This window comes from Pleurodeles waltl, chromosome 2_1 (assembly GCF_031143425.1).
Source record: "Pleurodeles waltl isolate 20211129_DDA chromosome 2_1, aPleWal1.hap1.20221129, whole genome shotgun sequence".
NCBI classification, from domain to species: Eukaryota; Metazoa; Chordata; class Amphibia; order Caudata; family Salamandridae; genus Pleurodeles; species Pleurodeles waltl.
The window spans coordinates 165552760-165579134 of record NC_090438.1 but is presented as its reverse complement, the minus strand read 5'-3'; the positions used below and the strand labels follow the sequence as shown (position 1 = coordinate 165579134).

The following is a 26375-nucleotide window of genomic DNA, read 5'->3' as shown; positions in this document are numbered from 1 at the left end:
GGTTAGCAGGGGCTCCTGTTCTCCCTGGACACTTCAGTGCTTCTTGGACTTGGTCCCCTTCTTCCACAGGTCTTCAGGTCCAGGAATCAATCACTGGTGTCTTGCAGTCTCTTCTTGTTCTTGCATTATCTTCTATTACGACTTCTAATGTGTTTTAGTAAACTTGCTGTGTTTTACTCTTGCTTTCCTGGGCTCTGGGGTGGGGTATTTTACTTACCTTTGGTGTTTTCTTACACTCCTAGAGCCCCTCTACACAATACACTTGCCTAGGTGGGAAACAGACTTTCACATTCCACTATTTTAGTATATAGTTTGTGTTCCCCTAGGACCATTGCAACCTATTGTGATTTTCACTATTTGCACTGTTTTCAGACTGCTACTTACCTGTTTTTGGTTACTAGTGTATTTTGTGTATATTGTTATTGTAATTGTAATCTTATTTATATAGCGCTTACTACCCCTGACGAGGCGTCGAAGCGCTTTTCGATGAGTAGCACGCTACTCCGGAACCCAACAAGAATTAGTGATGGATTAGTATAGTTAAATAATGAGTACAGTTTTAGTATTATTATGAGTTAATTTGAGCCGCGGATATGAGAGTTTGTTAGTTAGACTGGAGTAATGGAGGGGTGGAGGAGGAAATAAATCCAGAGGTGTTAATTGGGAGTATATCCTTCATTTACTCAACCCAAGGCTTGGGATGAGTAAAGGGGGGTGGAGGGGGAAGAGTATGTGGAAGGGTTAGGGAGAGCATAATAGCAGGGTGAGATGAATGCAGGAGAATTTAGTAGGGTTGTGTGGGAGGTCACAGAGGTAGAGTGAGGTTTGGTGAGTTAGATGTGGAGGGAAGAGCTTAGGCAGATATATTTAGGAGATGAAAGTGGTAGAAGGGATTTGGGATGAGTCAGAGTAAGAATGGAGGATAGTTTGATAGAGACATGACATAAGAGTGATGAGTAGATAAGTGTGATAAGATGAGAGCAGGAATTCGTAAATATCTAGTATAACAACCCAAAAAAAAAAAAAAAAATACTTACCTCCTAAGGGAGTATAGCCTCTAAGATATTTTTGGCCATGTGTCACTAAAAGAAAGTACCTTTATTTTTGGTAACACGGAGTATTGTCTTTTGTGTGTGTGAGTACTGTGTGTCTGCAGGAGTACTGCAAGAGCATTGCATGTCTCCTTGTCCAGCTGTGGCTACTCTGCCTAAAGCGATCTCTAATGAAAAATTATGAAGTACACTGTTCCATAAATGAAAAGGAAAACGGATATACGCAGGGCTAATGATAGTCAGTAGCTTAGGAGAGCCCTCACACACCCAATAGGATATGTCAAGCTTCATCACTGGGCAACCTCCTCGTCAGACCAGCGCTGCAATTTCTGACGGGCCACACCTGCAGGCGTATTCTTTTTCATTTATGGAACAGTGTACTTCATAATTTTTCATTAGCTGAATTTGGGAGAGTGTACACTGCACCTATAATCTCCATGTCCCCTCCTTCATTGTAATTATAAAGCTACCTCTAGACAGCCTGGCCTCTAGACACTGCCTACATTTCACTAATAAGGTATAACTGGCCCTGGTATAAGGTGTAAGTACCATAGGTACCCACTACAAACCAGGCCAGCCTCCTACAGTGACCACTTCCCTGGGGTGGTGCCCAGAGCTCCTTCAGGTGGTCACCTGATTCTGCCATCTTGAAAACAAGATGGACAGAGGCCCCTGGGAGCATCTGACTGGTCAGGTTAGGCAGATGACGTCAGTGACCCAGTCAGATAGGTGGTCAACTTGCAAAGTGACCAGGCCCCTTTTCAGGCGATTTAGGAATTCCTCTGCAGGTGGGTCCCCAGATCCAGTGTGCAACACTCCACCAGGACACCTTGGCAATGACCTATTCTGCTCCTGGCCACTGGAACCACTTCTGGACTTCACAGGAACCGAACAAGACCTCAACACCAAGACAAACTTGTAGGAAGCTGGCCTGGTGTGTGGTAGGTACCTGAGGTACGTACACCTTATAGCAGGTCCAGGTATCCGCTATTAGTGTACTGTAGGCAGTATCTAGAAGCCAGTCCCTCTAGAGGTAGCTGTGGATGAGCAGCCAAGGCTTATCCAGGAGAAATGCAAGGCTCATGCAATACCACTGTAGTCACATAGCACTTACACACGAGAGAAAACACTCAGTTCTACAAAAATGTTAGTGACAATTATCTAAAAGTACTAGAGGGCCAACCCTCCAATAGGAGGTAACACACTAGATATGTACACTGGTAACCAGAAATAGGCATAAAAAGCAGTAGAAAACAGCGCAAATAGCAATAGACAATAGTGACCCTTGTGGGGAGCCCAAACCATATACTAAAGAAATGGAATGCAAGGGCGGGACCCCCACATATGTAAGTGGAATGTGTGTGGGGTTGGGGTTGGGGGGGGGGGGGGCTGGGCCAACTAGGAAACCCCAAAAGTAAGTACCATAGTCCCCCCTAGCGACCAGGAAGAAAGGATTAAGTTACTGAATTTTTCCCAAGCCACCCAAAAGGACTAAAAAGGAGATAATGCAACACCCAGACAAGACTGCAAGAAACCAGTGGTGGATTCCTGAAGAGGAAGACCTGTGGAAGAAGGGGACCAAGTCCTGAAGTCGCAGGAGTGTCCAATGTTGGCAGGAGTCACTACCCACCCGTCTGTGGCTGCAGGAGTTGGTTGACTGTAGGACAAAGATGGTCAGCAATGCAGCCGGAGTAGCGTTCCTGGAGGATGCAGTCGACATCTCTCGCCAGATGGAAGATTGCAGTTGGTCAGTGGCATGGAAAAGCCACCAACAAGCCTTGGCACAGGCAAGAGTCGCAGTAGAGAGAAAGTGGACCTGCTTGGGACCAGCAAGGTCCAAGATGACTCAACCAACAGGGGGATTCCTAGGAAGTCCCTCGGCAAGGTAGAGAGTCCTCAGAAAAAAAGGCCGCCCCCACAGGAGACCCACTGGAAGAGGAACCAGGAGTCGCAGAGGAGCCCACGCAGCATAACTGGAGAAGGGTCCCACGCCACAGGAGAAGCACGCAGAGGGCTGTAAGTCGCAGAGAAGAGTGCTGGCAGCTGAGGCTACACGGAGTCAGAAGGTCCCTTGGAGGAGAGGCCAACAAGCCATGCTAGCTGCAAGTGACATGGTGCAGGTACTGACTGTAAGGAAATGCCTCCTTGGCATGGTTACCCCCTGACTTTTTGCCTTTGCTGATGCTATGTTTTGAATTGAAAGTGTGCTGAGGCCTGCTAACCAGGCCCCAGCACCAGTGTTTTTTCCCTAACCTGTACTTTTGTTTTCACAATTGACACACCCTGGCATCCAGGTAAGTCCCTTGTAACTGGTACCCCTGGTACCAAGGGCCATGATGCCAGGGAAGGTCTCTAAGGGCTGCAGCATATCTTATGCCACCCTGGGGACCCCTCACTCAGCACAGACACACTGCTTGCCAGCTTGTGTGTGCTGGTGAGGACAAAACGAGTAAGTCGACATGGCACTCCCCTCAGGGTGCCATGCCAACCTCACACTGCCTATGCAGTATAGATAAGTCACCCCTCTAGCAGGCCTTACAGCCCTAAGGCAGGGTGCACTATACCATAGGTGAGGGCACCAGTGCATGAGCACTGTGCCCCTACAGTGTCTAAGCCAAACCTTAGACATTGTAAGTGCAGGGTAGCCATAAGAGTATATGGTCTGGGAGTCTGTCAAACACGAACACCACAGCACCATAATGGCTACACTGAAAACTGGGAAGTTTGGTATCAAACTTCTCAGCACAATAAATGCACACTGATGCCAGTGTACATTTTATTGTAACATACACCCCCAGAGGGCACCTTAGAGGTGCCCCCTGAAACCTTAACCAACTACCTGTGTAGGCTGACTGGTTTTAGCAGCCTGCCACACTCGAGACATGTTGCTGGCCACATGGGGAGAGTGCCTTTGTCACTCTGTGGCCTGTAACAAAGCCTGCACTGGGTGGAGATGCTATCACCTCCCCCAGACAGGAGCTGTAACACCTGGCGGTGAGCCTCAAAGGCTCACCCCCTTTGTTCCAGCACCACAGGGCATTCCAGCTAGTGGAGTTGCCCGCCCCCTCCGGCCATGGCCCCACTTTTGGCAGCAAGGCCGGAGGAGATAATGAGAAAAACAAGGAGTCACCACTGACCAGTCAGGACAGCCCCTAAGGCAACCTGAGCTGAAGTGACTAGGACTTTTAGGAATCCTCCAGCTTGCAGATGGAGGATCCCCCCAATAGGGATAGGAATGTGACCCCCTCCCCTTGGGAGGAGGCACAAAGAGGGCGTAGCCACCCTCAGGGCTAGTAGCCATTGGCTACTGCCCTCCCCGACCTAAACACACCCCTAAATTCTGTATTTAGGGGCTCCCTGAACCTAGGAACTCAGATTCCTGCAACTTAAGAAGAAGAGGACTGCTGAGCTGAAAAACCCTGCAGAGAAGACGGAGACACCAACTGCTTTGGTCCCAGCCCTACCGGCCTGTCTCCCCCCTTCGGAAGAAAACTGCTCCAACGACGCTTTCCCCAGGATCAGCGACCTCTGAATCCTCAGAGGACTGCCCTGCTCTAAAAGGACCAAGAAACTCCCGGGAACAGCGGCCCTGTTCAACAAAGACTGCAACTTTGTTTCCAGAGGAGCAGCTTTAAAGACCCCTGCAATCCCCACCAGAAGCGTGAGACTTGCAACACTGCACCCGGCGACCCCGACTCGACTGGTGGAGAAAACGCTACAGGGAGGACCCTCCGGCGACTCCAAGACTGAGTAACCAAAGTTGCCCCCCCTGAGCCCCCACAGCGACGCCTGCAGAGGGAATCCTGAGGCTCCCCCTGACCGCGACTGTCTGAATCCAAAATCCCGACGCCTGGAAAAGACCCTGCACCCGCAGCCCCCAGGACCTGAAGGATCGGAACTCCAGTGCAGGAGTGACCCCCAGGAGGCCCTCTCCCTTGCCCAGGTGGTGGCTACCCCGAGGAGCCCCCCCCCCCCCCCTTGCCTGCATCGCTGAAGAGACCCCTTGGTCTCTCATTGAAACCTATTGAAAACCCGACGCGTGTTTGCACACTGCACCCGGCCGCCCCCGTGCTGCTGAGGGTGTACTTTCTGTGCTGACTTGTGTCCCCCCCAGTGCCCTACAAAACCCCCCTGGTCTGCCCTCCGAAGACGCGGGTACTTACCTACTGGCAGACTGGAACCGGGGCACCCCCTTCTCCATTGAAGCCTATGTGTTTTGGGCACCACTTTGAACTCTGCACCTGACCGGCCCTGAGCTGCTGGTGTGGTAACTTTGGGGTTGTTCTGAACCCCCAACAGTGGGCTACCTTGGACCCCAATTTGAACCCCGTAGGTGGTTTACTTACCTGCAAGAACTAACAATAACTTACCTCCCCCAGGAACTGTTGAAAATTGCACTGTGTCCACTTTTAAAATAGCTATATGTGTTTTATGTAAAAAGTATATATGCTATTGTGATTATTCAAAGTTCCTAAAGTACTTACCTGCAATACCTTTCAAATGAGATATTACATGTAGAATTTGAACCTGGGGTTCTTAAAATAAACTAAGAAAAGATATTTTTCTATACAAAAACCTATTGGCCTGGAATTGTCTCTGAGTGTGTGTTCCTCATTTATTGCCTGTGTGTATGTACAACAAATACTTAACACTACTCCTTTGATAAGCCTACTGCTCGACCACACTACCACAAAATAGAGCATTAGTATTATCTCTTTTTGCCACTATGTTACCTCTAAGGGGAACCCTTGGACTCTGTGCATACTATTCCTTACTTTGACATAGTGCATACAGAGCCAACTTCCTACACTGACCTGCGTGGGAAGGTAAAGATGGATGTAGGAGGCTGGCCTGGTGTGTGGTGGGTACCAATGGTACTTACACCTTATACCAGGTCCAGGTATCCCCTCTTAGCGAAGTTTAGGTAGTTTCTAGAATCCAGGCTCTCTAGAGGTAGCTTTGGATGAGCAGCCAAGGCTTATCCAAGAGACATGCAAAGCTCATGTAATACCACTGTAGTCACACAGCACTTACACACATGAGACAAAACACTCCATTGTACAAAAATAAAGGTACTTTATTTTTGGAACAAATGACCACAAAATACTAGACAGGTGACCCACCCTTAGGAGGTAAGTAATACACTAAATATATATACACTAGCAAACAGAAATAGGCAAGGAAAAGGTTAGAAAACAGTGCAAATAGTAATACCCAATAGTGACCCTATGGGGAGCACAAACCATACACTAAACAAGCATTTGCAATGCAATGGGTCTCCCATTTGCTCGAGTTAGAGCTATTCACATTTTAAACTCCTAACTGGACTTTTATTGTCACAAACTGAAAAGTGAAACAGTTTCACATAAGCAAGCCCACGACCACCATGAAGAGTAATGGAGACACACAAAAGCAAACAGAAGTTCGCTTGCAATGAAACGTATCAGCAAAAGTGCAAGAAGCCATGTAACACGGACGATGTCATGCAAAGCACTCGACTACTGACCAGCGAGATCCCACTGCCTGCGAAATAAAGAGAAAACGTAGTTAAGTAACAGCATCCTCCTGCGACGAAGAATGCAGGAGTAAAACACTGGATTTTCCTCAAACCATCCAAAACGAGGAAAAGAAGAAAAAGAAGACACCCAGACAAGCCTGCAAGAAACCCAGCGGTGGATTCCTGAAGAAAGAAGACCTGTGGAGAGAGGACCAAGTCCAAGAGTCACAGTGGAGTCCAGGAGGAGTAGGAGCTACTACCCACCCAGCTGTAGTTGCAGGAGTTGGTCGACGGTGATGAAGAATAGGTCAGCACTGCAGCCCTGGAGCAGGAGAAGAGTTCCGGATGGATGCAGATGAAGCCCCACACTGGAAGAAAAGTGTCAGTGCGGGAATTCTACCAACAAGCCTTGGCAAAGGCAAACTCGTGGTTAGTCAAAAAGAGGCGCTGCCTGGGACCAGCAAGGCTCAGGACGGCTCAAACCAGGATAGGAGTCACAGGGGTCCTTAGCGTCACAGAGTCTCCACAGGCGCAGAGGCAGCACCCACAGGAGTCCCACAGGACAGGGACACAGGAGTCGCAGAAGGCGGCCACGCAGCACTACAAAAGAGGATCCCACACCACAGGAGACCCACGCAGAAGGCTGTGCTTTGCAGGATGGGGTGCCCTGGCCTGGAGCTACACGTGGCCTGAAGATCCCTTGGAGAAAACGCAAACAAGCCTTGGCAGTTGCAAGAGACATGGTGCACAGGGGTACTCTCCTGCGTGGGAAGGCAAGGGCTTACCTCCACCAAAGTTAGATAGCTGGCAGAGAGGACCAAGAGGACTACTCTGGACCACGACATGTAATGCAGGATGCAAGCAGCTCAGCAGGCGAGGGGGATCGACGCAGCCAGTTGCTGTTGAAATGCCTGCAGTTGCAGGGTAGTGACTACATCACTCCAACAGAGATTCCTTCTTTTTCTTGTGCAGGCTGAAGGGCTGTGGTCTTCTGAGGATGCACGGCGAGGGAAATGTTGCAAAGCTGGCAGGAGCCCTGGAAACAATGTTGCTGAAGTCCTTTCTTCTTGGAAGCAGCTTGTCGGGTCCTGGAGGTTCCAGTCGCAGTTCCGGAGACCAGAAGGGGAAGCAGAGATTGCAGAGGAGACCTCCGGGAATCTTGCAAGCTGAATCTGAGGACCGACCCAAGAAAGAGACCCTAAATAGTCCTGAAAGGGGGATTGGTCACCTAACCAAGTAAGCACCTATCAGGAGAGGGCTCTGACGTCACCTGCCTTGCCACTCAAATGCTCCCAGAGTTCCCTGCCAACCTTGGAAACAAGATGGCAGAACCCAGGGACCTTCAGGGGGAGCTCTGGGCACCACCCCTGGGGTGGCGATGGACAGGGGAGTGGTCACTTCCCTTTCCATTTTCCAGTTTCATCCCAGAGCAGGGACTGGGGGTCCCTGAACCGGTGTGGACTGGTCTATGCATGGAGGGCACCAAATGTGCCCTTCAAAGCAAACCAAGGGTGTTACCGCCCTCTCCCAAAGGAAATCCTTTGTTCTGACTTCCTGGGCTTGATCAGATCTAGCAGCAGGAGGGCAGAAACCTGTCTGAGGGGTGGCAGCAGCTGGGCGCCCAGAAAACCCTTTAAGACTGGAGGTAGCAATGCTGGGGGTCCTCGAAGGAGCCCACAGAGTGCATGGAATCATACAACCAATACTGGAAACAGAATTGGGGTATGTTTCTCACATGTTTGACACCAAACATGCCCAGGTTAGTCTGGAGTTACCATTATGTAGCTGGACACAGGTGGTGACCTGTGTCCAGTACACAGGTAAAATGGTGTCCCCCACACTCACGAAGTCCAGGAAAATAGAGATGGAGTTCGTATCAACACCTCTGCTCATGTAGGGGTGCTCGTCACATACAGGTATTTGAACCCTGCCCTCTGGGCTAGAAGGGCCTGCCACAGGGTTGACTTACAGGGACCTGGTGCAGTGACGTGTAGTGAAAAGGAAGGTGCATGCACCTTGTCACGCAGGCTGTTTTGGCAGGCCTGCAGACATTTTGCATGGGCTCCCATGGGTGGCATAATACATGTTGCAGCCCATGGGGAACCCCTGGTGCCCTAATGCCCCGGGAACCTAGGTACCATGTACTAGGGACTTACATGAGGGCACCAGTATGCCAATGGGGTGGGGTGTCCTAAGTCAGGAACAGCCACATTTAGAGGGAGAGAGCACATTCACTGTGGTCCTGGTTAGCAGGATCCCAGTGAACACAGTCAAAACACAATGACAGCAGGCAAAAAGTGGGTGTAACCAAGCCAAAAAGAGGGTACTTTCCAACAACTGTTACCAATCACTCTGTCAAGGCAATTCATGGTAGCCAGCCTGCAGCCGATAATATACTTTGCTGGATCCTGTCCTGCCCACCATGTATAGTCTGAGCCAGAAGACCATAAGGTTCAACAAGAAGATCACACTGGACATGTTCACAACATCTTGAGTATATTAACCCAGCAGAGAGAGAGGCGCCATATTTATGGATAGAAGAGTCAGGCTGGCAACGGAAAGCATATGCTTGCTAAAGGGGGTCAATTCTCTTTCCAGAGAACTGGTAAGAAACAGGTTAGAGTTCACCTTACTGATTAATGCTCGGACAATAGGGCTCTCTGGGTTTGGGTGTTTGGTCTGCAACTTTGAGAGGGTTCTACGGGAAGACCGCAATTACTATGCGTGAGGACCAAGTCATGTACTGAGCCCAAGCACCAAAGGGATACTGCCTGTGAGCCCTTGACTGTGATGTGCTTTCTGTAGTTGCTGCACAAATTGAATCTTGCAGTTTTCTGTGATGACATTGTTGCCTAACACACTGTGAAAAAAAGTTTTGATGTCATCTGTAAACTCACCAAGTCTGAAGCGGCGCTTCAGAGTCCCGCCAAAAGTCATGGAAAGAAAGAAACTGACGTCAGTGCACTGGGGTAGCATTTATGTTAAGCTCTGATATGTAAATTCTGAGGTGATACAAAGTCAGCACAAAGCAACAATGAGCCACTGAGAAGTGAAAATTCTACATATCCATTCAAGCTCCTAGGGGATATTCTAAGGTGAAGAATCTGCAGGCAAAAGCAGCCTCTAGAAACAGGGTTTCACCTTCTGCATCCATCTACTTAGAAGAAACAGCAACAATATTAAAAGAGACTGCAAGATATTTTGCGCTTGTGCAACGACTAAATCAAACGTAAATATGGGATAAATAGGAGGGTACCCTAGGATTCTAGAAGATGTGTCAAACTCCCTGTAGGCTACGCCATATAGTAAACATTGAAACATAAAGACCATCTAGTTCATGTGTTTCACTAGACGCATCACTAGGCTTTGCTGGTAAGAGTTTCCACATATTTCAAACTTTCTGTGAAAGGACTTTAGTGTTATTCTGGAGTTTCTAACCATGCACTGCCTCTGCACGTGATTATAAAGAACCTACCCCAGAAGTGAGAGAAAGAGAACGAGAAAAAGAGGTGTGTGTGTGTGTGTGCCATCTAGTGTTGGGCTCGGAGTGTTACAAGTTGTTTTTCTTCGAAGAAGTCTTTTCGAGTCACGAGACCGAGGGACTCCTCCCTTTCGGCTCCATTGCGCATGTGCGTCGACTCCATCTTAGATTGTTTTCCCCGCAGAGGGTGAGGTAGGAGTTGTGAGTATACTAGATAAGTATTAGTTTGAGTTTGTTTTGACTTAGTTTGTTTACCAGATAAGAAATGAGTGGGGGAAAAGCGTAAGCAAATATCCCTGACCAGCTGATCCATAACACATTGCCCTTGGACTGAGGGTGTGGGTATCTGGACGCAAAGTTGGCATTTTGCGTTTTCTTTTGTTGCGAATAGGTCTATTTTTTGTGTTCCCCAGCGTAGTAAGTAATCTTGTAGGATCTGGGGATGAATATCCCATTCGTGTGTTTGTTGGTGATCTCGACAAATTGTCGGCTAATTGGTTCTGGATGCCTGGGATGTATTGTGCTATTAGGCGAATGTGATTGTAAACTGCCCGATGCCAAATTTTCTGTGCTAAGAGACACAGTTGTGACGAGTGTGTCCTTCCTTGTTTGTTGAGGTAATACATTGTCGTCATGTTGTCGGTTTTGATAATAATGTGTTTGTGGGCTATCAGTGGTTGAAATGCTTTTAATGCTAGAAACACTGCCCACAGTTCTAACTGATTTATGTGCAGCTGTTTTTGTTGATTGTCCCATTGTCCCTGAATGCTGTGCTGGTTGAGGTGTGCTCCCCACCCTATCATGGAAGCATCTGTTGTGATAACGTCTTGAGGCACTGGGTCTTGGAATGGCCGCCCTTGGTTTAAATTTATAGGGTTCCACCACTGAAGCGAGAAGTGTGTCTGGCGGTCTACCAACACTAGATCTTGGAGTTGACCCTGTGCTTGTGTCCATTGTTTTGCTAGGCACTGTTGCAAGGGCCGCATGTGTAATCTTGCGTTTGGGACAATGGCTATGCATGAAGACATCATGCCTAGAAGTTTCATTACAAACCTTACTTGGTAGTGTTGATTTGGCTGTATGTTTGATGTGATATTCTGGAACGCTTGTACCCTTTGTGGACTTGGTGCGGCAATCGCTTTTTGTGTGTTGAGTGTTGCTCCCAAGTATTGTTGTATTTGGGATGGCTGCAGATGTGATTTTTGGTAATTTATAGAAAACCCTAGTTTGTGTAGAGTTTTTATAACGTATTGCGTGTGAAGAAGACACTGTTGTGCAGTGCTGCTTTTTATTAACCAGTCGTCTAAGTATGGGAATACGTCCATGTGCTGTCTCCTTATGAGAGCGGCTACTACTGCAAGGCATTTTGTGAATACCCTTGGGGCTGTTGTTATCCCGAACGGTAACACCTTGAATTGATAGTGCATGCCGTGCATTACAAACCTTAAGTATTTTCTGTGCGAAGGATGTATGGGTATGTGAAAGTAGGCATCCTTGAGATCTACCGTTGACGTATAGTACTCTTTTTTGAGCAAGGGAACCACATCTTGAAGTGTTACCATGTGGAAGTGATACGATTTGATGAAGAGATTCAGCGCTCTGAGGTCTAATATGGGTCTTAACGTTTTGTCTTTCTTTGGAATTAGGAAATATAGTGAGTAGACACCTGTTCCTTTCTGATGGTTGGGGACTAACTATTGCTTGTTTTTGTAACAATGCTTGGACTTCTAGTTGTAACAGGTCTAAGTGTTGTTTGGACATATTGTGTGCTCTTGGGGGGCACATCTGGTGGGAAAAGTATGAATTCTATGCTATAACCATGTTGGATAATGGCTAGGACCCATGCGTTCGTAGTTGTGTGTCCAGTTTTTGTAGTATGCAGTAAGTCTCCCCCCCCCACTGGTGTTAAGTGTTGGGGTTTTGTGACATTGAAGTCACCGTTTGGTTTGACTTGTTTTAGGGCTTTGGAATTTTCCCCTTGCTCTTGGGAATTGTCCACCCTTCTATGAGCCTCGAAACCCTCCTCTCTGGTATTGTCCCTGATAGGTGGGCCTGGTTTGCGAGGTGGAAGGCTCTGGTGTTTGCATACGAAACCCCCTCTAAATTGTGGCTTTCTAAATGTGCCTCTGCTTTACGTAGGGGCAGACGTACTCACATGCTGGCCGGCCGTGATGGGTCTATCATCTTCCGATTCTTGTTAGAGTTGGTGTCTCGGATGGAGACTGCTGTCTACGCCTGCTCTCCCTCCATGACGTCGAGATGTTTGGTGCTCTTTGACGCCATTTCTAGTCTTCGGGCCCTGCGATCTCTTAAGGTCTTCTTCAATCGAAACGATCGACAGGCTTCGCAGTCTTCCTCTCGATGGTCCGGAGAAAGGCACCAATTACAAACCAGGTGTTGGTCTGTATATGGGTACTTTACGCGGCACCGAGGGCAGAGTGGAAATGGAGTCTGATCCATCAGGATTTCCACGCGGTAGGCCCGAGTCAGGCACACGTGCCCGGTTCGATGCTAGATGGAAACGCGATTGAAACAATACCGACGAATAACTAGGTTTTCTAAGGTTTTCTGATTTGAAATCTCGGAGCGAGAGGAAACACGTCCAAACCCAACAGCGGAAAGAAAAAACAATCTAACTATGGAGTTGATGCCCAGGCGCACTGTAACCGAGAGGAGGAGTCATTCGATCCCGTGACTCCGAAAAGACTTCTTTGAAGAAAAACAACTTGTAACACTCCGAACCCAACACTAGATGTCAGAAGAGATATGCATAGCATGTGTTTCTGCAGCTACACATGCCATCGAACACATTTTATATCTCTCTCTCTATAGATATATATAGAGATAGATATATATATATATATATACATATACATACACACACACACACACAATGATATTAGTGGAGTTTGGTTAAGAGGCAATATCTCTGGTGGGCTGAACTATGATAAAATTGACACCAACATCAGAGCATCCAAATTCTCAAGGGAGGTTATCCAAAACCCCCTTCTCTCTTCAGATTTTTCTGTTCACCAGAATAACTAACACACCGCTAAAGCACACTTAAGCCTTTATGTTGAAAAAAAAAAACTATTTGTGTAAATGAGAAAAATGTTAAACTGCTACTAATAAAAATAAGCAGATGAGAAATTCAAAGTATTAACATCTAAACATAGATCTAAATATATATCTTGGTGACGAATAATTTAACAAATTAACATATTTAATGTTAAAAAGGATACAAGCCAAAACGTCATAGTTTAGCGATGTCAGGTACTTTAAGGAATCTACTACTGGTGTGATTAAATTGTCATACTTTTGAATTTGTGATAAAATCTGAAAAAGGCAAACAAGAAAACAATGAACTAAAAGAAAAAAGAAAACCAAAATCAAACAAGTAAAAGGAACTGAACACTGTGTGCTAATGGCTCTAAGCAATTACCATAGGAGAAAATCATAACCAAGAAAAATGCTTACCTTAGGTAATGCTCATTCAAATTGATATCACAGCTCCTGCAGCTCCCATAACATGAATTTCTTCACTAAGGATCAGACTGTATCGGGATAATATATTCCTATCATGATGACTCATCGATGACCGATGGTACTATCCCCGTTTTAACACTTCCTAAGGTTACGCAACAGCCAAATATCAAGCACCTTTGCTGATGATAGCAGTACCAGTAATTTTCTACCCTTACCCTCGCAACAGAATTTAAGGATAAAGTAAAAAGATAAAAATAGATCAAATCTCCCCGTAAGAGGGGAAGTGGGATACTTAAGCAATCTGCAGCAGCAGTTCAACAAAAAAGAAAATGTTACTTACCAATTAAGTATCTGTTTGTGGCATGTATTGCTGTAGATTGACATTGTTAGCATAATACCCCCGTCTAGTGTTGGGCTCAGATCTGTGCAAGCTGTTTTTCTTCGTCGGAAGTCTTCGAATCACGTGTATCGTGACTACTCCTCTTGCTGGTAATGCACATGATCATCAGCTCCACTGTTAAATTGCTTTTCCGCAAGATGGGTGAGGATGAAATGAAGACCAGAGTGTAGTATAGTGAGATGTCCATGCTGAAAAGGGTGTAATAAGATTATCTGTAACCAGCACAGGTGTCCGGGGAGGAGGAGGATGGGTGCATGTGAATCTGTCTACAGCACTACATGCCACGAACAGATGCTTAATGGGTAAGCAACATTTTCCTTTTAAGGTATGTATGGCTGTAGATACAAATGCTAAGCACAGACTGTAAAGCAGTCCTCAACTCCAAGAGGAGGCTAACCTGTGGAGGTTACAGCTGTTTGAAATAATGTATGTAGAACCACCTGACCAGCATTGGCTTGTTCACAGTCCAGCACATCTACACAGTAATGTTTTGCATGCAGTGTATATCATGTAGCTACTCTACGTATGTCAGCTATAGGTATATTTCCTAGAAAACCACTGAAGCTCCTTTTGTTTGTTTTTACGAGTGGAGTGAGTTCTAGGAGGGATAGGTGAATTTTTTTTTTAGCTTTGGCATGGCATTTTTGGATACAGTTAACAATCCAATGTGAAATGCCTGATTAAGAAATGACCCTTCCTTTCTGGGGTTTTGAAAAGTCAACAAAGTTGTGTATTCCTAAGTTATTTGCTTCTATAAATTTAATACATGAAGGCTTGTTTTAAGTCTAAGGTACATAGAGCCCTTTCCGCAAATGAGTCAGGTTGGGTAAAAAAGAATGGCATTTCAATAGACTGATTAAGAAGTAATTCGGACACCATCAAAGGAAGAAATGTAGGAGTGGTACGCAGAGCCACCCTATCTCTATGTACCTTGAAGAAGGGTTCCTCTAAAGCAGGCGGGGGTGTCTTCAAACTGGGAGGCATACTCTCCCCTCAAGGGCTGCCTCGAATGATACTAAGAGGGGGGTTTAGGCTCTGGCCAAAAGGAGGATTATACAGATAACAGGGCTTTGTTTTAAGCTGAAAAAATTAGCAGCAGTAAACCACTGTGCAAAGGGCAATCACTAACATGTTTTGTCTTTTATATCCAAGCTGGGAGTATGTCAAAAGGGAAGTGATTCCAAATACTCTTCAAAACCCCAACCTCTAATAATCACACAGTGGATACTTTTACACGTTAGTAGGGCCTGCCTGACCAGATTAGTATATTTGGCATCATGTATTTTTAAAACTGTAGCAGAAGTTTATGCTTGAATAAGTCCAGACATATTTAAACAATGCCAATTTAATAGAATAATTGTGAAAAATTTGGACGGGGCCACTGATTTTGTTTCCCCACTAGGGAGGCACAGCATTAAAAAGTTTGAGGACTACTGTTAATTCCTAAAGCTCACTGACACATCTTAGTGAAGTGATACCTTCCAGGAAAAAAACTGGAGGGGTTTTTTTTTTGGGGGGGGGGGGGGGGGGGGGAGCAACAGAGGAGGGGATAAATTGGATGGCCCATGAATCTTCTTAATACAATACTGAGATTCCAAGTGGAAGCCAGTGGCATTCTAGGAGAAATGGCTCAAGACCTTTCAGGAAGGCTTTGATGACTGGGATAATTAATAGGGAAGTATATTGTCTGTTTTGTAGATATGTGGTAACTGCCGCTAGAGGTAGCCTTATAGATATAAAAGCTAAACCAGAGGTGTGTAAATGAAATAAGTAACAGGCAATTGTAGGAAAGTAGTATCTTTCTGATCGCTACCCTCACCTTTGCCTGGTGTCAGTGTGTTTAGACTGTAGTACACTGGGAGCCTGCTGATCTGGACCCCAGTGTCTGTGCTCTCTCCTCTAAATTTGGTTGCTGGTTCACTTTTGCACCCCAATATTGGCATACTGGTGCACCCATGTAAGTCCCTAGTATATGGTACCTAGGTGCCCAGGGCATTGGTACACCAGGTGTCTCCCATGGGCTGAACATGTATTATGCCACCCATGGGAACCCATGTAAACTGTGTTCACAGGTCTGCCATTGCAGCCTGCATGAAATGGTGCATGCACCTTTCAATTCAGGCTTGCCTTATATCGTGGTCACTACACTTGAACAAGTTAGCCCTCTGTTAGGCCCTTCATCCCAAGGGCAGGGTACATGTCCGTAAGTGTGAGGGTATTCCTGCATGAGAAGGGTGCCCCTACAAACCCCGCACTCCATTCCCTTGGCTTTGTAAATGCAATTAAGTCATCTTAATGTAGGCAGTTGACACTGGTCAACATGAGTCGTCCAACTACATAATGGCTTCTCCGAACCTAGGCATATTTGGTTTCAAACATGTGGGAATCATGCAACTACACTGATTCCAATGCTAGTTGCATGAACCGATGTACTCTGGGGGTTCCTTCGAGGATTCCCAGTTCTGCCTATGCAGCCTTAGCAGGTCTGGCTGCCAGCCCATGCTGCTGCCGACTCCAGAAACTTTTCAGCCTTCCGGGTGACAAGCCTAATGCAAGCAGGAGAAGGCAGAACAAAAAAAAATTCTGCAAAACAAAGGTGTGACCTTTGCAAAAGGGGTCTCTTGGCTGGTCTGCGTGGCCCACCAGACTGCTTTGAAGGGCACATTTGGTGCTCTCTTTGCATAATCCAGTTTGCACCAGTTCAGAAACCCCGGTTCCAACTCTGGCTCGAAACCATAAAAAGGACAGGGGAGTGACCATCCCACCTCCAGCTCCACCCCTAGAGAGGCGCACAGAGCTCTGCCAGGTGGCCGGTTGATTCTGCCATCTTGGAAACAAGATGGGCAGAGGCCCCTGGGAGCATCTGGCTGGTGAGGCCAAGTAAATGACATCCCTGACCCCCTCTGATAGGTGGGTCACCTCAGAGAGTGACCAACCCCCTTTTAGGGTTACTTAAGGACTCCCCTGAGGGTGAGTCCTCAGATTCATCGAGCACGACTCTACAAGGAGCTCATCTTCTGCTCTGCTCCTGCCCTCGGAACGGCTGATTTGCTTTTTCAACTGAAACAAGACTATCCAGTTGGGCTCCCACTGCAACACTGTTTCTCCAGCTTCTGCAAGATTTTCGCTTCATCCATGGCTTTTCATCCTCCAGGGTCACAAGTACTCAGTTTGTATCCAAGTAGCAAGAAGGAATCACTCCCTGGCATCCGAAGGCAGCTCAAGACAACGACCGGCTGGTGGAACCTGCTGTCCGAAGGACAACGAAAAGGCTATGCTCACAGGTGGTGGCTCTGTGGTGCTCTCCGGGTCCAACTTGTCTTCTGACCAACTTGGTAGATGGTGGGCCATTGCTGCAGCCACTCAAATGGAACCCGTGTGCACCAAAATTTTTGTTCTTGCCAACGTTTGTTGGCTCTTTCTCCAGAACATCTTCAGGCTCCAAGAAGCCCCAACCTCCCGCACTCTGGAACTCTAAAATCAGGTATCACTCTGCAACTCCTGCGACTTGGGACTACTGTTTTGTTGTGCTGCTGAGGCCTCCCTGCAACAACCTATTCCTGCTACCAGTGGGTCACTCGTGGGGGCTCCTGCATCTCCAGATGGCTTTCCTCCCTGCTGACGGTCTGCCCTTATTCTCTTCAAAGGGTCGAGTCACTAGGACCTTGCAGGTCCTCAAAAATCTACAATCTTCCTTGCAACAACTATTTGCATTAGCCAAGGCTTATTGGTGGTCCTGTTGGACACGGACACTCCTGCAATCCGGCCAATGACATGAGACAGCTCGTGGGCGACTCCAAGGACCTCCTGCATCCCCTGGACTCTGCAGCTGGACTTCTCCCTTTACCGTCCGGCAGGAACTTCACCTCCAAGAGGGTGGGCATTGCCTACCTGCACCACTCGGACATCTTCGAGTGGTTTGGACACTGTCCCCTTCTTTTTCAGGTTCTCCACGTCTGGAATACACCTTCTGGTTTCACTGGCCTGGTCCACAGGTTGCAACAGCAGCTGAACAACCAAAGCTTCCACTGACTCCAACAAGGGTTTCCAACACCACTTCACCTCTATGCACTCCGGTCTTCTGGGTGTCAACGGATGGCAGCACTATTCAACTTTCTTTGTGCCAACTGGTTTCCTCAGGGACCACTGGGAAGGGTCCTGAATCCATAAAAATCCAACTGTGATGGCCCTGTGTTAGCCTATGGGACACCCGGCTCAATAACCACTCTGTGCACTTGGATGCCTGTGGGATTTCTAGTACTTAACTCTGGTGACTTCCTACTCCCCCGACCCCTGGGATTCTAACACTTACCCTAGTTGGGCGAATATATATATATATATATATATATATATATATATATATATATATATATATATATATATATATGCATGCTTTTCCTGCTTGTTAAGTGTATGTTTGTGTGTATCACTCTCCAAGTGGAGCTATACCAATGTTAGTATAGCCTTAGTGCTGTAATAAAGAATACTTTATTTTTGCAACACCTGGTGCAGCTCTTTCTTGTTAACAGTTACTGATTGACTATTGTGGTATTGCAATTGCTTTAAATTCCTCCTGGATAAGCTTTAGCTGCTCACCAAAGCTACCCCTTGCGACCTTTTGCTATCTAGATTCAGTATAGGGTGCCACACGAAAGATATACACCATAAACTGAGCCAGCCTCCTACAGCAATGTGTTGAACCTTAGCTCTTACAGGATCTGGAATGACAAAAGTGAACAAAACGTTCACACTTAGCAGTGCAACGGGCACGAGTAGTGGGCCTGGGTGCTTCTTTAACACTGTCTCTACAATGTGACAAAAAGGTCAATGCCTGGGTGACCCCAATGCCTGAAGTATGGGCAGATGACTTGTGAGTGGTGTTACTACTTGTGTCGCCTCATGCTGACAAGATCTGCAAAGCTGTCCACTCCCAAAAAGTACTCCACTAACAGGTGAATGTAGTACTAGAGGGCCAACCTCCAAGTGGTCTGGGCTAGATGAGAAAGAAGAGACCTGGTGCCCCCTGCTTTTGAAGATAATACATGGCAATCATGTTGCCTGTCTGGAACAGGACTAACTTGGCAGTGAGGTGAGGAAGGGAAGCTCTGAGTGCTAGGTGATCAGCTAGCAATTCCAGGTGATTAATATGGAGATGCCTCTGGCTAGGAATCTAGCATCCTGTGACAGGTAGCTATTGAGAATGTACTCCCCAACCCATTAGGGAGGCATCCCTTAAGGTTCTTCGCGCAACTGAGTCTAGGAAAGGCCATCCTTTGAGGAGACCACTGCAGAGGCTGACAAGCTTGACAGCTGATCAAAACTAAATCTTCCATTGGCCCTCCGCTTGAATGCATTGGTGTACTTTTGCAACAGACGCATGTTCAGTCTGGCATGAGGTAGTATGGTTATGCATGAAGCCATCATCTCGAGTAGGCACATGACTGCCCTCACTGTTATTTGCTGATAAGGCTGGAACTGGGGAAAGAGTGTCTGGAAGGATTGAAATCGGGCAGCATTGGGGTAAGCTATCCCCCGTTCTGAGTCAAGGAAGGCTCCCAGGTATGGTTATATTTGAAAGGGGTAGAGGTGGAATAGGACTACACTGATGGTAAAGCCTAGCTGATTAAGGTTGTTAATGGGGGCCAGAGAGTGTTGGAGGCACTTTGATGAGTTGCACTTCTGAAAAGACAGTTTTCTAGGTATCAGCAATGTGCCAGGAGAATAGGAATGTGGAACTAGGCATCTTCGAGGTCAAGTGCAGCTATGAAGTCGCCTTGTTGCAAAAACGAGATAACATCTTGAAGAGTGACCATGTGAATTCTCTGAGAGAATGTATTGGTTTAGAGGTCTGAGATACAAGATTGGTCTCCGTGACCTCTCATTTTCAGTAATAGACTCCTAAGCCATGCTGGTGTAATGGTACAGGTTCTATGGCTCCTTTGGTGAGAAGTGCTTGAACTACTACTTTGAGTAAGTGTAGATGTAGTGCTAAGAGTTTGTGTTTGTGAGGTGTAATGTTTGGAGGATTGAAAGTGAGCTCCAGCCAATAACCATGTTTGATAATATCCATCACCCACTGTTTGGAGGTAATGCTCAACCAGGCTAGAAGAAACCCTTGTAATCGGTCCCTGACAGGTGGTGTGTGTTCGGGGGGAATGGTTGGTGGGTCAAGGTTTTGTGGTGGCGGTGGAGATTTTAGTGAAACATGTAGGACGCTAGCCTGGTGTATGGTGGACAGCTATGGTGTTGGCACCTTTATACCAGGTCCAAGCAACCCCTATTAGTGAACGAAGGCAGTGTCTAGGAAGTCGGGGCCCTGTTATCCCAATGCCCTGGGTACCTAAGTACCACATACTAGGGACTTATAAGGGGGCATCAGGATGCCAACTGTGGAATGCACAAAGATGCTAGACAACCAAATGTAGAGAGAGAGCGCACAATCACTGGGGTCCTGGTTAACAGGATCCCAGTGAAAACAGTCTAAGCACACTGATAGCACATTGATATGCCACCCTTGGGACCCCTCACTCAGCACATGCACACTGCCTCACAGCTTGTGTGTGCTGGTGGGGGAGTAAATGACAGTCGACATGGCACTCCCCTCAGAGTGCCATGCCAACCTCACACTGCCTGTGGCATAGGCAAGTCACCCCTCTAGCAGGCCTTACAGCCCTAAGGCAGGGTGCACTATACCACAGGTGAGGGCATAGGTGCATGAGCACTATGCCACTACAGTGTCTAAGCAAAACCTTAAGGACATTGTAAGTGCAGGGTAGCCATAAGGGCATATGGTCTGGGAGTTTGTCAAACACAAACTCCACAGTTCCATAATGGCTACACTGAAATCTGGGAAGTTTGGTATCAAACTTCTCTGCACAATAAATGCACACTGATGCCAGTGTGCAATTTATTGTAAGATGCACCAAGAGGGCATCTTAGAGATGCCCCCTAAATACCAATCCGACTTCTAGTGTTAGGCTGACCAGTTTCTGCCAGCCTGCCACAACCAGACGAGTTGCTGGCCACATGGGGAGAGTGCCTTTGTCACTGTGTGCAGGAACAAAGCCTGCACTGGGTGGAGGTGCGTCTCATCTCCCTCTGCAGGAACTTTAACAACTGGCGCTGAGCCTCAAAGGCTCATGCCTTTTCTTACAGCACCCCAGGGCGTCCCAGCTAGTGGATATGCCCGCCCCTATGGCCACTGCCCCCACTTTTGGCGGCAAGGCTGGAGGAGATAATGAGAAAAACAAAGAGGAGACACCCACCAGTCAGGACAACCCCTAAGGTGCCCTGAGCTGAGGTGACTAACTTTTAGAAATCCTCCATCTTGCAGATGGAGGATTCCCCCAATAGGATTAGGGACCCACTCCACATCGGTCATCATCCGCATCGGATATGTTGTTGCAGGTCCTATATAGGCACCATCCGATGTGCTGACTTCAGTTTCTTTTCACGACTTTCCACACCAGAAGTGCGGAGCCATGAAGAACATTGACCACTGGCGTGTCAAAACTAAGGCCCTGAAAGGGGAGTCACGGTCCCTAGCAGGGAGGATTTGGGGGGCACGGGGGTGTTAGGTAAGGAATTTGCAACTAGATATTGTTTCTACAAGACAAGGCATTACTGAAGTTAAGTAACTTTTCCATCTGATAGAGACATTTAGTTGCAGATTCCTTACCTTAAAATAGATACCCAAGCAATACCATCCCCAGAGGTGGGCCTGTGAACCAAGATCATACTAAGAAGTCCTGCAGGACCGAACCTGACTTTCCAGGTAGTAATGTTTGCTGAACTTGTACAAGGATGCTTACGTTACCACCTGACATACTGGAACTTAGCATGCTAATGCAGAGGTCGCAGTTGTCGCTCTAGTAGAATGAGTGCACAAACCTTCAGGTGGTTGCTTCTCGGCAGTGCATACAGATTTTAATGCAGAGAACAACCCATCAGGATGGTCCACTTCTGTACTGCCTGATCTTTCTTCGCACCCACTAAGATTGTTCATCCACCCGACACTCTTTTGTACGGTCAAGGTAGAACACCAACGCTCTTTTTGGATCCAGGCATTGAAGTCTCACCTCTTCCTTAGAAGAATATTGGGGTGCGTAAAAATTAGACAAGATGATGGACTGCCCTACACGAAAGGGTGTGATCATTATTGGCAAAAAGGAAGCACTAGAGCAAATCACCATTTTGTCAGCATAGATGGAAAGGTAGGACGGCTTAGAGGACAATGCCTGCAACTCACTCACTCTGTGGGCAGATGTAATCACCAAAAGAAGGCTATTTTTAATGTGAGGAGCCTGAGAGGACAATTGCAGCGTCTCACAAAAGGAGTACACATCAGGAATGTCAGAATCAAATTTCAATCCCATTGGGTCATAAGGAATGGGGATGGAGGAAACATAAGTAAGACCTTTAAGGAACCCAATAACAATAGGATACTTAAATAAGGTTGACCAGGCACCCTTAAAACACAAAGACAGCAGATAAATAACCTTTTAGAGTGCCCATAGCAGAACCCTGCTGGGCCAGAGAAAGGATAAACAACAGGACCTTAAAGAGAGGGGCAGAGAAGGTGTCAACAGACTTGTCTGTGCACCATGTGTACAATGTTTTTGTGGAGAGATGCCTGGCTGCCAAAATGATGTTAAAAACTTTGACGGAAAGTCAGAAGCTATCAACTGTCAATGCTCAATCTCCACCCAAGAAGGCGGAGGTTGGACAGGTTCGGGTGGAGAACACTTTCCTGCTGCTGATACAGAGGTATTCCCGAAGAGCAGTCTGATCTGAGAGTCTATGGCCATGCTAAGTAGTTTATGATACCGACTCTCCATGCCCAGTCTAGAGTCTCAAGTAGGACTTGGGCACAGTCGCTCTTGATCTTCTTGAAAACTCTGGACAGAAGTGGTATCAGTGAAAAGGCATTCAGGAGGCCTGAGGTCCACTTGAGACTAAAAGCACTGCAGAGCGATTGCCGCCTTCAAAGCCCCAGCACGCAAAACTGCTGACATTGCGCATTCTCTACAGAGGCAAACAGATCTAACCAATGCTCTCTCCACTGCTGAAAGATACCTTGCAACACTTCCATTGGAGGTGCCATGTGTGATCTACTATGCATTATCAGCTATTTGTCTGCTCAGCGTTCAGAGAGACTGCCAGATGTTGAACCACCAGGGATATGTCCTGCTGTTCCAGCCATGTCCAGGGGCATAGAGGATCTTGAAAAAGGGTCCACAACTCCACCCCTCTCTGCCTGTTGCAGTACCACATAGCAGTGGGTGTTGTCAATGAACATCTGCACTACCTTCCGTTTGAGAGAGGGAAGAAATGCTTTCAATGCTCGCCCGGAAATCCAACAAGATGATGTGGAGTCAGGACTCCGCCCAAGACAGGATGCCTCTGATCTCCGTCTCTCCTAGATGGCCGCCCCAGCCCAGGACTGATGCATCTCTCACTACTGCCAGCGCTGGGATGGGGTGGGAGAGGTATCTGCCTCTGACCCAATCGCAGTTCTTCAACCACCAATGCGCATCTCCTGCAGTTCCCTCTCCGAATTCTGGACCATGTTTGAGAGATTCCCCTGATGCTGTGCCCACTGGAACTTCAGGTCCCACTGCAGAGCCCACATATGTCATTTGGCATAATTCACCAACAGGATACAGGAGGCCAGGAGGGCCAGCAGCCTCCGAGCCATTCTCACGGAAATCCAGGATAGAGGCTGAAACATCAGTATCATATCCTGGCCTCTCCGCACAGGAGGATAAACCTGAAACAGCACTCTGTCCATAACAGCTCTGGCCAAAGAGAACGTCTGAGAGGGAGTCAGATGTGATTTAAACACATTTACATTGAACCTCAGTGAATGCAGGAGGTCCACCGTAGTCAGAGGGTAGGAGATAACAGCCTGGGGCGAGCCCGCCTTCAGCAACCAGAACGGTAAGTCTGAAACTCCTGACCTGCGACCGCCGCCATCACCTTGGTGCTCAACCAAGGGGCAATGGTAAGGCCAAAGGGAAGCACGGTTAACTGAAAGTGCTCATGGCCCACTGTGAACCGCATGTAATGTCTGTGGGCAGGCATGATAGGAAGATTAAAATAAGAGGCCATCAAGTCCAACACCACCACCATCCAGTCTCCTGGGTCAAGGGCAGATAAAGTCATGAGGGCTGAGTCATGAGTGAGCATTTAGAACTTCTCCTTCCTGAGGAAGAGATTGAGGGGATCAAAGGTCTAGGACAGGGAGGCGACCCTTGTCCTTTTTGGGCACCAGAAAGTAGCAAGAATAATAACTACGACCTACTTCTGGCAAAGGAAACTCTCTCTATGGTTCGCTTGGTCAAGAGAAACTTAACTTCCTCCCAGAGAAATGCCAAGGGATCCTCCTTCATCCAATCGCAGGACGGTGCATGGATGGAGGGGGCAGTCTCGAATGAGGGAGTAGCCCCTTTGGTCTATCTGCAAAACCCACCTGTCTGACATGATGGACTGCCAGCTGAGCAGGTTATGGCGGATCCTGCCTCCGACTGGACCCTGGTGGGGATGAGTCAGACTAGGTTGGTTTTGAGGCAACTACCGAAGGGGTGCGGGGGTCTGGTGCTGGCCAGACCACTGGCTCCCTGATCCACAAGAGTGGTGGATCCCATGATCCCAGCCACACAGAGGCTGGGCAGCGCTGTCATGTGGCTGGATGTGAATAGATGTGGTAGGGCGCCCCTTCCATAGCCACAAAGCAGACTAAGGGGGAAATAAAGGGGCTGCCACGTGGCTCAAGGACCTAGCCGCAGCACAAGAATCCTTGAAGCGCTTGAGCACTAAGTCTGCTTCTTCCCCACAGAGGCAGATGCCATCAAAGGGCATGGCCCGAAGATTGGCTTGGACATCCCCTAAAAAACATAAGTCGTCAACCAGGTGTGGCGCCTAAGGACCACAGTCAATGAAACTGCTCTGCCCAGCGAGTCACTCGTGTACAGTCCACTTCGGATCTTGAACTTTGCTGTATCTATCTCATCAACATCTGCTTGTGAGAGTACAGCCCAGGCCTCCTACGAGACCTGTAGCAGCACTTGCACAACTGTATCCCACAGGGTGTGGAAGTAAAAGCCCAATAGGCATACAGTGTTCACAGACAGCAATGCCAGGCTGGCAGAAGAAAACATCTTCCCAAGTGTACCCAGCCTCTTGGATTCCCTACCTGGGAGTAAGGAAGGGAACACGCCCTGGGAAGTGGAGAGATGGCTAAAGCTCTCAGGGGTGGGGCCTTGCATAAGTAAACTTGAGTTGCCTGGAACATAGCGACGGTGGCGGGCAATTGTCCTGTTCACAGGAGCCCCTGTTTGGTTTGGACCTGGCACCCAGTAGGACATCTGTACTTGCTTCATTCAAGGGGAGCAATGGTTCGGAGGATGAAGCTCCAGGCTGAAGCACCTCTCTCAGGAGGTTAGTCCTGACCGCCACTGAAGGCAGCTCAAGGTTCAGGAATTCAGCTGCTCATCACACCATCATAGTGTATGAAGCACCCCAGTAGGGAGAGAAAGCATGTCAGTAACTGGCAAGGTGTCCAGTCCGCTGGCTTCACCCAAGTCTGTACGCTAGTTCATAGGGTCTTGGAGTTTGTATTCTAAAAGGTCCAGCAACTCCTCCCATTCCTGACCGTACCCTAGCCTATAAGAAATGGGCTCGGGCTCTAACATAGAAGGCATGGCTCCTGTTGGCACCATATGATGCATATGTGGTTCTGTGTTGTAAATGAGGATGGGGAGAGTGCCATCTGGCAACACAGGCGGTGCTAGAGCATCACGACCGGTGTCGGGGGAAGGTCAACATGGTACGACTGATGCCATCCCAGATCCAAGCATGGATCCAAGTGAACCCGTTGGAGTTGAGGCCCAAGTCGCTGGCACGGAAGCAGAAGGGGAACCTTCAGACTCTGTGGGGTTCAAAGGAGCTCCAAAGGTGTTGGACTGCCTAAAAAGGAGAAGCATTGCCTCCTAAACTGTTAATTGGGCAGGGGTCTCTCCGGCTCACAGAAACTCGTGGATACGCAGAGTTGGCCCAGACACAGGCTCTGCAGCCGAAGGCCTAGAATGACAATGCTCCTGCTACCTCGTCGGCCGAGGGATGTGTGAAGTTGAAGAACTTTTCACGTTCTTTGACTTCTTGTGCCTGGACCTATAACATCATCCCGAGGACTTGGAGTGGGACGACAACCACTGATGACTCCGCAGCAGTACTGCTCGAGAAAAATCTCCACATCCAAACTGATGCCTGGGGGAAATTCTAAGGTAATGGATCTGCAACTAGATGTCTCTAGCAGATTCAGCTTTCTTACAAATAGGCATGTGCCATTCAAAAGCATGTCCATAAACGGGCCTGTAGTTCTCCTGAGAAACGCACCCATCCAGAGGACCACACCAGTGGTCCAGTCACTCATTTCAGATGATCAGTAGTATCAAGGCC

At 47.7% G+C, this 26375-nt stretch overlaps 1 protein-coding gene across 2 annotated transcripts in view; it reads right to left on the bottom strand.

Moving 5' to 3' along the window:
* Positions 1–26375, bottom strand: part of THOC2 (THO complex subunit 2) — a 900323-nt gene that overhangs the window by 554537 nt on the left and 319411 nt on the right. For both annotated transcript variants that reach the window (XM_069211944.1, XM_069211952.1), the window contains exon 17: positions 13273–13366. In XM_069211944.1, the coding sequence (XP_069068045.1) occupies positions 13273–13366 (94 nt within the window). The remainder of the gene's footprint in view (positions 1–13272; positions 13367–26375) is intronic.